This window comes from Poecilia formosa, unplaced genomic scaffold (assembly GCF_000485575.1).
Source record: "Poecilia formosa unplaced genomic scaffold, Poecilia_formosa-5.1.2 Scaffold7, whole genome shotgun sequence".
Lineage (NCBI taxonomy): Eukaryota > Metazoa > Chordata > Actinopteri > Cyprinodontiformes > Poeciliidae > Poecilia > Poecilia formosa.
Window position 1 is genome coordinate 1,352,115 of NW_006799946.1, and position 16,131 is coordinate 1,368,245.

The 16,131-nt window shown below is 38.2% G+C and overlaps 1 protein-coding gene across 1 annotated transcript in view; it reads left to right on the plus strand.

Annotated features, from left to right (window-relative positions):
- LOC103151070 (corticotropin-releasing factor receptor 1-like) overlaps positions 1–16,131 on the plus strand; it is a 78,646-nt gene that overhangs the window by 7,090 nt on the left and 55,425 nt on the right. The window contains exons 2-4 of the mRNA XM_007570916.2: positions 7,635–7,716; positions 10,594–10,653; positions 11,042–11,167. Of these exons, the coding sequence (XP_007570978.1) occupies positions 7,635–7,716; positions 10,594–10,653; positions 11,042–11,167 (268 nt within the window). The remainder of the gene's footprint in view (positions 1–7,634; positions 7,717–10,593; positions 10,654–11,041; positions 11,168–16,131) is intronic.

Here is a 16,131-nt window from a genome sequence, read left to right on the forward strand (position 1 = left end):
TTCCATTTTATCTGGATTTACTGTGTTACCTCTTCATGGTTTGACTTATTAAAATTCTGTTAGATAGTTTAACATTGGATATATCTGCCTTAAAACACAAATATATATATATTGATGCTTAAACTGTGATCAAAATGTAAATATTTTATTTGCAACAGTCAATGAAATTAACTGGAACTCACTTCACTAAATGTCCCACTTTAGCTCAGTTGTTGTATTGTTGTGTTGCTTTACAGAATGAATAATTATTAGAAATGTTATTTTTATATATATAAAAATCTCATCTAAATACATGCCAAAGATGTACTTTAAGAAATGCACATAAATAAACGAACATGTGCATAACGCAATAATGAACATGTTAGATGTTACATGTTGGATTTATATTGATAAAATATTAAAAGTGTTTCGTACTTTATAAGTAAAACCTTAAACAAGTTGCTTTTATTGACTTCAGTTCTAATTCTGTAAATAAAATGTATTTATTTCTAACAAGAAGAAACTGCTCAGGTGTTGCCCACTTTACCCAATGTGATATACTAATCTTTAGTTTTTAAAATGATTTAAGTTTATACACGTAAATGTGTCTAAAGGAACAACAAATGCATAAAGGAAAGCAGAAGAAGAATAAAATATGTTCTGTGGTGCAACAGTTTAAATTGTAATGCAAACTGGGGAAAGAAAAGACCATCAAGCACAGAGAAAACGTTCCTCTTCGTACTTCTGTTCTGTCTGTAATTGATAGGGAAGGGCAACAGAGGAATGATCATTGTATTTTGCTGACGAACCACACCTATGACCTGCAGCTATTATATCGGCAGCTTGTTCATGCTGAGGTTAACAAATGTCTGACTGACTCGTTCTACAGCACTTCCAGGTCACAGGATGCTTTTGTGAAAACAATAAAGAGCGGCACACACATGTGAGCTCCAATCTCTGGCTTTGTTACACATCTAGGCCAAGTGCAGTAAATAAGTCAAATAGAATGAGTCATCGTGACACCAAACATGGCAGCAAAGAGACTCCTGCACACATGACCAGTCACCTCGGTCGTGCTTAACTCTGGAAATGATCAAAAACCGAAACGAGCCAAAGCAGAGAAAAGATTGGGGGGGGATCACATAATGAGCTCAAAGTATGCACAAAATGAGGCACAAAATGCTTGTAATAGAAAAGGTTTGGATCAACAGCTCCTCTGGACTACAAAATGTTTTACTGCTGGGCCTCGGGCAGCTTTCGGAGTGTTTTAACTTACTCACTTGGGGAAGGTTTTTTCCTCCTCTTCGCTCCACTGCTTTTTCATGAAATCCTCATATGGCAGAAACATGCAGAAACAAAACTGCTGTATGAGAGCCAGCAAATAGGCTGCTGTAGCTCTACCTCTGTCTGCTTTTTGTTCTTTTTACTTTGTTTTTTTATTGTTACATTGCAAACACAATGTACATATTCTTGTAATTTGCAAAATCCCGCTATATTTTAGTGTAACAAAGACATATTTGATAAGAAAACTAATTTACTTCCTGGTTAATTTGATTTCCAGAATGCAACTCGGGCTGACTTTTTTTTTTTTCCTTAATCAACAGACAAAATTACATTCAAACAAAAGGAAAGCAGCACACGGTTGTGAGGGAGGTGCGTATGCTGTTGTCCTGTCCTGAAATTGAAGCGCTGCAGTTTTACAAGTGAAATCCGAGTCCTTAATCAGCCTTGTAATAGTTGTCAGACTCTCCTCTTCAGTGTTCCCCAGATATTTATAATTGAAGTCAGCGGCTGGACCTCATTCAGGCCATTCAGACACCTTTAATAGGCCGTGCTTCTGCATGCCGCGCAGACTGAGGCATGGCACTGTCCTGCTTAAATAACCCGGCCTCCGGGGGGGGAAAAAAAGAGTAGATGCTTCTGCAACAATGGTATCTTCAAAAATATGCGGGTCAGCCATCCACTGGACTTTGATGCCGACCCAGATAGTGGCTTTTACACATTTCCCTCATCACAGGGATGATTTTTTATCTTTTTTATCTTTCACCTGCTGGATTTGATGCCTGTTCCTTCTAGTTATGAGGTGAAGCCTTTGTGTAAGGTCCATCCCAGAAGAGCTCAAGTCCAGAGAACTCAGCTGTGTTTCTGAGCAGACTTCCCCCCCCCACTGTGCAATACCGTTTCAGGTTACATTTCTCAATTCAGCAGCCAACTGTGCTGAGTGACAATAGTTTTCCAAGGTTCTCCTAAGCCCATGTGGCTAAATTGGTCACAGTAGCCAGGTGGTTTCTCATGCAGCGAGAATGAAGAAAGAACGAATAAATTGGCATACTAAAAAGGCTTTTGTGTTTAGATTTATTGTGATGTTTGCTTGATGTTTTGGACATGTCAGGCTTTTTCAAACTACTAAATTATTTTGTACTCGCCCTCCTTCTTTAAATGCTTACTTTTTTTTTTCAATCTATACAAAAGAACACATCCGTTCATAAGTGTAAAAACAGGCCTAACACCATCTGAAGTGTTGAAAGTCAACTAGCATTTTTCCTGGTTTCTCGCATACAAAATATTGATAAATATTGTTTTATTTGATATTTTCCAGAAGGTAAAAAATGATTGCAATACCAAGTAATATTTCAGGACACCAAGATTTATTCCTGAAGGCCTTTCTTTACTGGAACCAAAGGGCTGAACCCAACTCCTGAAAATGCTTTACACATAACATTTTATGGCTACGATTCGCAGAAACCATGCACAATAATGTATTTGCACTCTTGGTCTTATCTGTTTGGCTCATGTGTTTTGGACATCTGTAGCTATTGATTCTGCACAGTTTTGACCATCCTCACACTCAACCTCTCAGCATCAGCTGACCTTGCACTGGACTTCCGCTTCACATATTTTTATGGTACTAGGCTGGAATTTGCTGATTATAGGTTTGCACTCAGGACCACCTAAGCTGAGACTGAAGTCAACACCAGGACTTCTTGTTTTTAACTAGCAAAGTTACAAAACATTGTTGGTTACATTTAAGTTCAGTCAGGAGTACTGTAGAAGCAATCTGTATGACTTGTACCACATGAAGTAATACTGATGTAGCAATGGAAGTGATTATGCAAGCTGAATTCAATGGTTTGGAAGGGTAAACAAATTCATTTGTCAATGCAACGAATGTAGGTTAATGTTTAAATCTAAGAAACCTGTTGTGGTTCTTTTTCTGTCACGGGTAGAAGATCCAGGAGTTTTCACTCTTTCACACTGATGGTTTCGCATAGAAATGGCAACATGATACTTTATTTTTTTTTATCAGAAATGTTGTCATTCTGCACAGTGCTATGGTAAACGTTTTGTTTTATGTTAAAACATAAAACAGGCTGATTTTCTGTCCAAGTGGTTTGTAGCTTCCGCTGTTCCAATTTGGATTTGAAGATTATTTCACTTTAAGCTTCGTCTTGAAAAGTGGAATTTCTGCCTCTTTGCGGCTTTGCAGCTTTGTGTTAGTCATAAAGTGGCTATTTAGTACTATATAGAGTGAGTCATTATCCTAATACGAGGGTAGAGTAAAATCAGTCAATCTTAGATGGCATTAATGGAGATTTTAAAAAGTTGGAAGGTAAGTATCGTCTGGATTCCTGTTCACAATGGATGAAATAAGACGTGTAAGAAAATGAATCGCCATTAGTCAGAGCCTTGGCATGTGTTGATTTGGGGCCTTTTTTTCTCCATTTGTAAATTAACAGTTTGGCTGAATTCAGCTGCTGATGACGGCATGCCACCCAGAAATAGCTGCAAGATTGGTTGCCACAGCAAAATACAGTTTAGATTAACTGTAGATAGCATGGCAGACTTCGGCGCTGTCATCTCAAGAAACCCATCAGCCATAAATGGACCCCATTTTGGAATCGGTACATCAGTTAGATGAGCATTTCAGCCAGTTTCTTGAAGGAAAATGCCCCCCCCCCTTTCTTTTCCTCTGGAGTCAGGCGATGCGTATTTTGGCGAGGGGCCAGCTTCTCAGCTGGGGTCACGTCTGGCCCGGACCGTCCTCATCCAGATTTTTTTTTTTTTTGTCCTCTTATTTTCGTTAAAAGGACATTCATTTCTCCAGGGCTTAGTAAGCAAGACCTAAGTAGAAGAAAAGCTTGTTTTTGTATTTTAACCTGCTCTTGCTGGTACTGAATCTAAAGAGATGAAACGAATCCAGTAAGAGGTTTATAGACACCTTTAATGGGAAAAAATGCCAAACTACTTTGGGGCTCTTAACGATGCAGTTCAGATGTTCTTTTTTTGAAGTGAAATGATTATACAGCTAACAATTACAACAACTGCTAAAAATAAGAATTGAATCAGGCCATTATGGATTTTCCTAAAGGTCTAAATTATACATAGAAGCTCAAATTTATACTAACACCCTCACTAACAGTTGGCTAAAAGCTATTTAGCAAGTTGTGCTTCAACCACATGCTTTTTGTACTCATTGATGAGTTACTGGCATCATTTTAGGTTGTGATAATTCTCCTTGGAGGAATTAGTAGAGATAATTTAATTTAGTTTCCTTGACTGACCCTCGCTTTAAGTGTAAGCTACAAGTTTTCCACAAAGATAAGTTTGGAAGCAGTGGTGAGGGTCATTCCAGGTCATCTCCATGCTGTTTTCTGACACAAAAATGAATAAAAAAACAACCAAGAACAAATAAAATAAAGACATCTAAAGTGCTGATGCATTTTCAACAAAAGATCTGTGTAATAAACACATCCCTCGTTGCAGGTTGAGCCAGATGGCTAAAGCTCTTCATCTTAACATATGGAAAGTGACATTGTGGGTGGACAAAGCATTTGCTGCTTGCACAGTGAGCTGTGTGGAGGGGTTGAGATTTTTGTTTTTTTCATTACCATCTGTTAAAAAAAAAATGTTTTTTTTTTCTTCTTCTTTTAGCTTACTTCCGTTTCCTTTTGTTGGAAATCAGCCAAACAGTTCTGGCGCCAAATTTTTGTTGGAACAGCAAAAGTAGTGTGAACATAAACAAACTGATCAAGATTCATCACGTCTCCTGCCACGTCTTATTGAAGGAGGTCGGATGGTTCTTGATGGCTACAAAAAGCATCTTGCTAATTACCCAAGAGACATGAAGCACATAGGAGTGGAGATGGGTGTTTACATTTCAGCAAGGACATTTTCTGGGTTTGAGTGGGTTAGAAGAAATCCACCATAGATTGTCATCAATTCAAATGTTTAAGTAAATAGTGGAAAAAATCTGAAATTTGTATGATACTGAGAGCATGTAAACATCTGACCAGAAGTAAGATTCTGAAAATGACTTAAAGTTTCATGCTACTTCCCCATCTTTTACCCTGAAGTCTGTTTTCCATAGCTGTAATCCTCTTTCATAACTTTTTAAGTGTTTTTAATTATGCTGATGTTCAGCTTTTGTAAGTGTTTTATTTGTTGCTCTGGTGTAACTTTATTTACTACTCCCTTGCTGTCTACAGTATGCTGAAAATAAATGAAAATGATTCTGTGCATACTACTTCACGCACGCACACACGCGTGCGCGCACACCTACACCTGTTCAAGTAATTATTAACCACAAAACTGCAATTAAGGTTGAAAATGGTAAAATCAAGATGCCTTTTCCTGCCCAGAGAGGCATACATCCAAGGTTCTTCTTGCAGTCTTGTGTTGTTTATGTTGCTGTTTTTGCTGGTTGTTGTTTTGAAGTGTCGCTGCTGTACGTTTCTGATACCTGTCTGGATTCACGGGAGCGTGAAAGCAGGCGCAGCAAGCCATTATGAACTCTGCTCTGAAATCTGGGGCACACCAGCATTTTTCCATAATGTGACCTGATGAAAACCTTTTGGTATTTCACGCCGTTGACACTGTCTGTTATGAACACGACCCTGATCAACGGACGGCGCATCTAAATACAAATAACTGATGAGCTGTGATCAACTTAAAGTTCTACTTTACCATCATTTTCTATTTTAAGGAAGGTTTCGAATGATAAATTATCAATGGGAATGTTTTATTCAAGGAGGAAGTGAAACCTGGGCTCTATAGGGTAACCGTAGCCGACCGGTTGTGTTCAGGAAACTGTTGGACAGTCGTAAGGTGTAGCTCAGTTTGGCATTTGATGGAGAGGGATAAGAAAGCCAAACTGATGACTGTCTCGTTTTGTGTTATAAATCACTACCAACATGAGCTGCATGTGTGCTGGCTGTGAATCAGTGGTTTCCAGATGTCTCCAGTGCGACACATAACGCGACCCCCCCCCATTCCCTTCGCCTCCCCTCTTATTGTGTCGCCAGGCTTCCTGGTTTGAACTGTTTCCAGCTCGGCCCCCTGTCCAAAGCGAAGGAAACCCATTTAGGATCAAAGAGTGCAGATGCAATATTAATCCAAACAGCAGATTCCTCTTTGGTATCATTCAGTAAAACCACAAATACAGATTCTGTTGTTTCCCATCCCTCTGTGTGAAAGAGGAGGGCTGTTTATCTCATGCTGCTGTCTTGGTGGAAACACAACTCTGTCACATGAGACATGGCTGACGGAGGATGCCGCAGTATTATAATTATGTGCATTTTTTAATGTTTCTCTTTCCCATCTGCAGATGCAAAATACCCCGATGCCAAAATTATGCGCAAACAAAGAAAAGCTTTGAATTAACGAGTACAACCCATGTAAGATTTTTCTCCCCCCTGTTTCTATAAATATTAGGATGTTAAAGGTTAGGAGTAATTGCCAAAAAAAAAGGCTTCTATTTTTTTTAATTAAGCAAAATATTGAGACAAGTGTTGAGATTTTAAAAATAATATAAAAGAAATGAAAAAATCCATTTGTTATCTGTATCTGCTCTTTCTCTGAGGGTGGTGGGAGGTCGGTGCCTTTCTCCAGTAGTTATCAGGTGAGAAGGGGTTAGCATACTGGACAGATCGCCAGTTCCTCACAGGACAACACAGAGACACACAACCATGCATTCACACCCTCGTACCTGGTGGCAGTCTTGAAAGACCAAACATCCTAAAGGACATGAGGAACCCAGAAACAACCCGTACAAACACAGGGAGAACATCCAAACTCCATGGAGAAAAACACCAGACTGAGATTTGATGCTGCAGGACCTGTTTTTGCTGCAAGGCAACAGTGCTACCAACTGCAACCATAGAAACAACCAAAAGGCAGCACTGTAAATAGTTTTTGTTTTTATTTACATTTTTTTGTTGTTGTTTTAAATTATTAAATTAGAAGTGCAAAAATGACAAAATTATTCCTACACTTTCCATAGCAACCATTAAAACCATAATAACCAATACAAATGTCTTTATTGTCATTACCGAAGTCACGCCCCTCGTGTTTTTGCGGTCCATGTGGTATTTCGCCATAATCTGTAGCTCTGTCCACAAATTCTCAATCAGATTGAAGTCAGAAGATAAAAAAAAACAAAACAATTATTTTATAACTGTTATAGTTATAAAAGGGGAAAGCAGGAGGATCTTATGTTTCTTTCAGGGGTCCTAAAAGGTCGTTGGGTTTGGTTTAGTTTAATCTTATTTCCTGTAAAGGAATTAAAGATTCATTGAGCTGGTCAGAGAGAAGACATGTTAATATTTGATTCTGTGATTAAGCCTGACCTCTGTCGCTCTCCTCTTCACTGTCTGCAGGTGTTTGCCGTTGTGAGCCTCCTCCCCTCGGCCTCCTTAGCAGATCTGACATGTGAAGCTCTGCTGGCAGGGAATGTCTCACGTAAGTCGAAGACGAGCATTAACTCGACTCTTATTACAACACTGCAGTCTGTTTTGTTTTTTTTTCATTCTTTTTTTTTTACAAGCAGCTATTTCCCAGAGCTGTCAGACCTGAGTGTTTGAGCTGCTTGACTGTTAGAACACTTGTGGGATTAAATTGATTTCCAGTCGTCTCTTTTTTTTTTTCATGTCCATAACCTCTAAATGCCAAAACCTCATCTTCAGTCTCAACTTTGTCCTCTTGAATATTGGCAAAATGTCTGTCTTTATTATTTAATTTCCTTGTAGAGCTCACAGACTGAGGAAAAGCAGGAAATATAAATATTTCTCTCTCTCTTTATTTTTATTTTTTCAAAACAAAAATGCCCCAGGTTGATCCAACTGGATTCACAAGTCTTTGTTTTCCATAAGCATAGTCTGGTGTAAAATTCAAACCATATGATAACCTTGAGGAAAAATACCACAGTCTGTCCTTCTAAATGTTAGTTTCATTTTAAATCAGATATGAAAATATTACCACTGCTGCTAAAGAGTATCCTGCTGTCACAATAAGCATCACCAACTGATTAGCTAGAGATCAATATTTGGAAGGAGGAAATATGTGAAAATAATTTTTTTTCTCTTTATCGACACACTGGTTTTTATTTTAAATACATGAAAAATATTCTCTTGGCTGCAAAAATGCTACACCGCTAAATTTGTGTGCTTGCTTTTAAAGAAAGAAATGCCTTTTATGTACTTTTTTTGGTGCTTTCTCATGGAGGTGCTAAAATGTTCCATTCATGGACAGATGATGCATAATGAACAAGTAGATAATTCCTGCAAACTAAATGCCAGGATGGTTGTTTATCGGTGCCTTTCCTCAACGACCCATTTTTTGATCCAACACCCACATTGGCAGGATTACAGGGACATCCAATCCTCCAAATTAAACCACACAATGCATCCCACTGTGCAGCAGAATGATGCTGAGACACGATGGCGTAGCTCTCCTATAGCCCTAAATATCTCCACTTAAAAATAGTCTGAGCTGTTAAATGACTTGCGTACCCAATTTATTTATATTGCCGTATAATGTCACGCGCAGCTGAAGTCCATGTATAATGCTTCAATAACTTCAAACAGTAATGTTCAGACAGTAGTTCTGCACTATTAATTTCCTGACCTATACCATTAGTTTTACGGCCTTTCCTTTTCAGAAGCGTCGAGCTTGTTGCGCAATGCAAAATACGCACAGGCCACACCAGAGAAAATTAGTGATGCAAAACACTCCGTCTTTAACATTGGTTCATTTAGTGAAGATTTATAGTCCAATTTAATTAATGAGGAGGAGGAATTCTGGAGAAAAGTTGTCTGAAAGACCAAAAGTTGTCTTGGAGACAAAACAAAGTGGCACCCTTCAGAGAACTTTAAAAGCTCTCTATTAAACGCAGTGGTGTAATTGGAAAGCCATCCAGTGGTTGTGCAAGTGTAACTTTTTTCACGTAACTGGTTGTCATCGTACATGTGAAGGTTTGACTTTACTGCACCATGTACGCCTGGAAATGTCCCGAAGACTGTGTTTTACCACTTAATCTATGTACGGCAAGTCTGTTTTCAGGTGGTTCTTTTCAGGTTAGCCGTAAAAATGAACTTCAAACTAATGTGTGTGATGGATGGAAGGGAAGCTAAAATACAGAGATCACAGCTGGACTCTGTTTTCCAATTTATTTGGCTCAGACACAGAGAAAATAAAGATGCTGCTGCAGCTAGCTTTTGGGGCAAAACACACAGGGGAGCATTTGGAGATAAGTTATTCATTTTCATGCAGTCTGCAGAAACCATTAGGTGTTTAGCAACAGATGATGCAGGAGAAGTAAAATCTGTAAGAGAAAGCATTTTCTCACCTGACAAACTTTATGCTCACAAACAATAACCAAGGTCACCTCAAAAGTCTGTCTGTTGACTACCATGCATAAATTATGTTGAGCTTTCATTCCTTAGTTCTGGGTTCATTGTTTTAAATCTAACATTCCAGTTATTTAAAAAATCTGGGGCAAAATGTATTGTTAACAGAGAGAAATGAGTGTTTCCTTCTCAGATACATTTTGTAGCAAACAGACTCCCTCCAACCTTTTCTGTTGCCAATAAGTAGCTACATATCTCATTGACAATGTTTTTTTTGTTTTTTTTATCAATGTGTCTACGAGTGTATCTTCAAGATGATGTCGATAAATAAATGACTTTGTCTTCCACATATGGAAGTTCTATGTGTTTTCTTTCTATGTGTGAAAAATAATGTACTCTTAGAAATGGTGGCAAGACAGATGGGAATTTTTCAAATTTTTATCTTTTTTTTTTAGATTTTCAAGCTTTTCAGGTTTAACAGATTCTGATGAAAAATCTAATATCACATTGTCCCTTAGAGAGTTTTCATGTTTTCGGTCATATTAGTACTTTTGAAATTGCAAAGTCATGTTTCAGGAAACAACTTGTTTTGTTTTTCTCTACGTTTAGGAATTTTTTTTTTTTTTCGTGTTTTTCGCACCACATACGTGTGAAAACACTAGTTACAGGAAGAGGTGATGAAAGCTCAATATTGAGTGCCACCTTTTGCCCCAGGGGAGGATCCCTTATTTCCGGATTCTTTTTATCCAAATCCTGTGGAGTTATTGCAGAAATAATGGCCTGACCTTCAGGGCACGTCTAGATTCATATTTGGCAGGTAGCGTCCTGGAATTGCTCCAGGAAAGGTCCGTCACCGATGTTTACCGCCACCCTTTATTCCTTCTCATCTCTTGCTGCTGAGAAAGATCTAATAAGATTTTTATAACCTTGAATAAAAAGTGCAAATGAAGACTGCGTTTGCTGATGAAGCTTGTTTCCCTTTGGATTGCAGTGCAGTCCCTGGTCGCCTCCTGGAACCAAACCCTGAGCAACACCACGAGCCAGTGGAGCGGTGAGTCGGACACGTTACGCCCCTCAGACGTGCTAAACCGATTCCCCACGAAGTCACTACAAAGCAGAGTCACTGTGGAATACCACACAGGGGAGCCGAGTTAGGCACAAACCAAGATTATTAAAACTAACATCAAAGACGGGGGAGCTGTGCTGGAAATAGATCGGGCACCGGAGACGATGTTCTCGGCTCAGCGAAACAAAGCACAGGAGTAATCATTAAAACCTGTGCACACACGAGCAGGATATTCAGCGCCACGGCTTATTTCCAACACGACTGCTGCATTGTCAGTTTCGTGATGTCTATTTGTAGGCGAAAATGTATGCACAACTGCTGCTGACGTTTTTTATTTTTTGTATTTTTTTTATTTTTCCCCCTCATCATTCAGGCTCAGGAATCTACTGCGAAACCTCCATCGATGGCATTGGCACCTGCTGGCCCAGGAGCAGCGCTGGCCAGATGGTGTCCCGGCCCTGCCCCAAGATGTTTTATGGTGTCAGATACAACACCACCAGTAAGTCCTGGCTGTTGCATCCTCCCGGTAAAAAAATGAGGCACAGCAGATTAAATACAAGATTTACAGTGCTGTGGAAAAATAGTTTGTACCCCTTACAAATATTTCATTTTGTTTCGCTTCAATCTTTCAGATGATCAAACTAAATTTAATGTCAGACAAATATCCAAGTAAATCCGAAACACAGTTTTGAAACCATCATTTTATTCACTAAGGGAAGTAAGCTATTCAAACCAACACCTACGTAAAAGTCAAAGGCCCAATAACCTCATAATAGATTATGTTGATTATGTTGGTAAATAATGTCATCAAAGTATTGTGAAAACTGGTTTTTATTTTGTCATATTGGAGTTTTTTTTTTACATAAACTGCCTGGGTTGCGCAGTGGCGCAGTTGGTAGAGCTGTTGCCTTGCAGCAAGAAGGTTCTGGGTTCGATTCCCAGCCCCGGTCTTTCTGCATGAAGTTTGCATGTTCTCCCTGTGCATCCATGGGTTTTCTCTGGGTACTCCAGTTTCCTCCCGCAGTCCAAAAACATGACTATCAGGTTAATTGGCCTCTCCAAATTGCCCCCTAGGTGTGAGTGTGTGTGTGCATGGTTGTTTGTCTCTGTGTTGCCCTGTGACAGACTGGCGACCTGTCCAGGGTGTACCCCGCCTCTCACCCAGAGCAATAGCTGGAGATGGGCACCAGCACCCCTCCCGACCCCACCGAGGGATAAGGGTGTATAGAAAATGAATGGATGGATAAACTGCCTGTTTAAAATCACCCTACAGCATTTAGTATAAATTTAAAAGTCCAGACTTTGACTATGCCACTTGAAAACCATTGGTCAGAAGTGGACTTCTGTGTAATTCAAGAGTGCTTTAGCTTAAGGTCAAATGAATACTATATATTCTTATACAGAATAATATATAAAATATCCAAATTTTTCCGTCAATGAATGAAATCGTCATTTAAGAACTGCATTTTGTTTTCACTTCACTGATCTTTCTCTGATATTAAAATGTGCTTATGGGTCTGAAACAACTTAAGTGTGAGAAGACAGTAAAAACACAAGAAATTTGCAAACTTCACAGCACTATAAATCAGCGTCTCTCTCACACCCAGTTTCTTCTCTCCACTTTTACCCTGTGGGCAAATCCTGTTTTTGTTTGCAGAAATTACCATGAGCATATAAATTAGTGAGAAGACACGTGAAATTTTAAAAAGATCAAGGAAAAAAGATCATGGATGCAGAAGTTATTAAAGCTGGAAATGCTCATAGAAGATCAAATCAATATGACCGGAAAAGTACAGAAGAAAAACCCAACTGTGAAAAAGTGTCTCTGTCAGCCCTAAACGGTGAAAAGAGGAAAAGGCCTTATCTTAAAATCGAGGCTGAATTACTGACGTCTGAAGCACTTAAGCCTGATAAGTCTCCGAGGTCTCTGAGGTCTCTTCAGTCGTTTGCGTTTGTTATTGTGTCAATAGAAAGAAAATCAAGTTAGGAATTAAAAATCTAATTATTCCTCTTCTATTTATAGCCAAAGTTCTTCTGAAGAAATTACATTACGTTTGTTGCACATAAACCATGGGCAGTTTATTTCATTATTGTGTTTTTATACGGCAAGAGATTTGAGGTTTGCTGCAGAACATGCAGTTAAATGTTGAATAATTTACCACTTTTTTTTATTGTTTTCAGTAAAATCTACACCAACCAATTTAAAATTCTAGTGCCGAATAGTCTAATTTACATTTATTTTTAGAGCTTCTGGGGCTGAACTTTTTTTGAACTTGCTCGTGAAAATGTTTAGACTGAAGTCGTTCTAACTGAAGCTACCATGCTGTATCAGCTTTGCAAATTTAATTTGATGCTGTCTGAGGGAAAAATCTCTTCTCAAAATTAATAATTCAGTCATACATTTATCAGCTGTCACAAGCTGATTTGTTTTTTTGTTTTTTTTTCCCACTTCACATCTCTGTGTGTGTCATCGTGACAAGTTGTGGTCCTGAATGGGATTTACCTGCTTCTGTAAAACTGAAACTACCTCACACTCTGCTTTTGCTACTCTTGATATACGAACAGCATGATGAAAAAGTAGCCAATTCCACTACATCATCATATTCCAAATAATATGTCTGTGTTTTATTGAGTGGCGTTCGAAAGGTTTTAATAATTCAGTTCATGATTTTTATTATTGCTCAACAGATTTTGACATATTCAGTATTGCTCCAAAGGTCTTGTCTTACATGGACTTTCATTTATTTAATGTCTACATTGTTTTGTTCTTTTCTCTTTGGTTGCTAATATTCTTTTCATTCGTTACTTCTTCTTCCAGTCCTAGTTCAGCCTTTCTGTCTCAATTTATCATTCATATTGCATCAGTCTGCCTGTTTGCCTTCTCTCCCAGCTGCACCCTGTTTCTAATCAGCCACCTGCCTCTTGTCAGCGCTCACACTCTTCAGTATTTAAGCTCGTGGATATTCATTGTTTATTCCTGGAGTCCTTCTCTACTTTTTTTTTTTGTTTTTTTGTCTGTCTCCCAGTTCATTTGTGTCCCATGTTTCAAAAACTCTGCATTTGTTCTGGTCTACTAAAATATTCACCACAGTTCTGCCCTGAATTTGGTCCTTTAAAAAAAAACAAAAAAAAAAAACTAAATTAAAACGTGATAAAAAAACAAAAAACTTTCATTTCTGAGACACTTTCCTATTCTGTTTGCACTTGCATATAATTGTTTGAACAGAGGAAAGTGGTTTCCCATTGGAGTCTGGAAATTGTACCCAAGGATAACATCAGACTTGTGGACATCGATCATACTCACATGTCTCGCCTGATTTAATTATCTGTTTCTTCTTTGAGGTGACAAATAAGTGCAGCCTAAATGTTTAGCTGGCCCGCCGTTTAGTGGGAATGTACAGGCGATATTGGTGTCTTTTAGCTTAGTTTAGTCTCCACCACTTTCTGAAGGACATTCACACTCCTCTTTTCTTTGTGACGCTAAACAAAAGTGACTTTTTCTATCTTTTTTTTCTTTGAAAACCACGGCCAGCTGTGGTGTAAAACTAAGCTGTGAGGGTGCAAAGGGTGAAGGAAAAACAGAGAAGTTGAATCTCGGGTGGATAAACAATGACTTTATGGCATCTGCGCTGCTCTGAAGTTGGAAAAAAGCTGCAGAGTTTGGAAACGACTAACAGTTATAAAATATTTCCGTAATATGATAGGAAAAGTGCAACGACGTGCAAGAAAATTGTTTTGTGTGTCCTTAAAAACTTTGTTTTACGAGTGCGCTCTCCACATTTTTATGTTGAAATTTTTGAGTGTTTGAAGTCTGAGTATGTTTATGTAAACTTTTTTTTTTTTAATGTTGCATAAGTCTCTGTTGTAACATCAGTCTAATCCCTGTTTAAAACATTTCATGGCCAAACTCACTATAACCATTTACAAAGATCGAATGCTGCACTTTGTAAATGTGTTCATCCAGACACATAAAAAGGAAAATAGGTTGTATTACAAGTAATGAGCTTTTAAAAATGTGATATAATCTTCACGAAATTACTAAATGTGGTCTTGTTCTTTCCTTTGTTGTTTAAGAAAACTCTTTGAGTCATAGTAAAGTCATAAGAAAAAAAATAATATGCATATGAATAAAAAAGTTTTCAGCTGCTGAACAAATATAAAATGACAAATCAGAATTACACAGGAAAAAAAGAACACACTTTTTTAATAATAAAAAAAAATCAGAAAGAAGTCAGAAAACAAGAAAACCTTTTTGTTTTATCAAAATTTTAATTCATATTTTCAGGATTATTTGCACTGGGGGAAAAAAAAAAACTTCCTTCAAACAGGGGTAGTTTACTGCTTTTCATCATGTGCAAATAAATTAAAATGTCAATTTTATTCATTTTCCAACAATGCAAATTTACAATTTGTGTTAAATCTAACCCCTGTGGGCTTGCTGGCAACATTTTTATCCCCCCAAAATGGATTTATATCAGAACCTGCTCCTTTCTGAGCAAGAGGAAACAAAACACTTTGTTCAGGACCTAGAAATGTGCTTGCGTAAACTGACAATAAAATCACGTCATCTGTCACTGTCACGATTCATTGTCAAAATGCTGAATTTGCCTCGCACTTGTCCTGCTTTATAGTTTTTAACTATAAAATCTCAGGGCTACAGTAGCAGTAATAAACGTATTAACAAAGGGTTTGCTTAGCAGTCGGCCTGTATTTAGGCCACCGCAGCTCTCTGTCTTAAAGTAAACAAAAAATTAACTAAACAAGATGAAAGCAAACATTTCTTTGTATTTTGAAAGTCTGAACTCCTGAACCTTGAGGAGCCTCTCCAGAGAGAAAGTGAGCCGGGCTGGAAGTCGATCGCAGATCATCAGTAATTTGACTCTGTGGGGTTTGTTGCACATTCAGGATTAAAGTAATCTCCACTCGCATTTGGCCTAACAGCCCAGAAAGATTGCCCGGTGGCTGGCTTTAGAAGTAAAGGTCAATAGCTGAGAGCGTTTCTTTGCTTGAAAGCCGTTGGTGGTTTAAATACTTAAACTCGATAAATTGTAGAGAATTAACAAATGATACCTGCAGCAACTGTAGTGGTTACTTCAAACATCAGTTATGTAGTAAGTTGTAACAGGAGGTAAATGAAGAACATATGATAAAACATCTTTTTTTTTCTTTTTGTTTCTTCCCAAAGTGCTGCTGAAGCGCCATCCTGGCAACCTTTCTCTTCATTCGGTGACGTGTGAATACATTATTTTTGCCCAAGGTCTCCCGTTCCGTTCCCTTGAGCTGACAGTCGGATTCTTTTTAAACATCACGAACACTTAACAAAAGGCCACAAAACTTTCTCTGAGATTGATGTTACTCAGAAAACACTCAAGAGCGTACATTTAAAAAAAAAAAAGAGAAAGAAAAGGAGCAGATGAGTCAGGGTTTTCAGTGGTGGAGTCATGCAGAAGATTTTAATTTAAA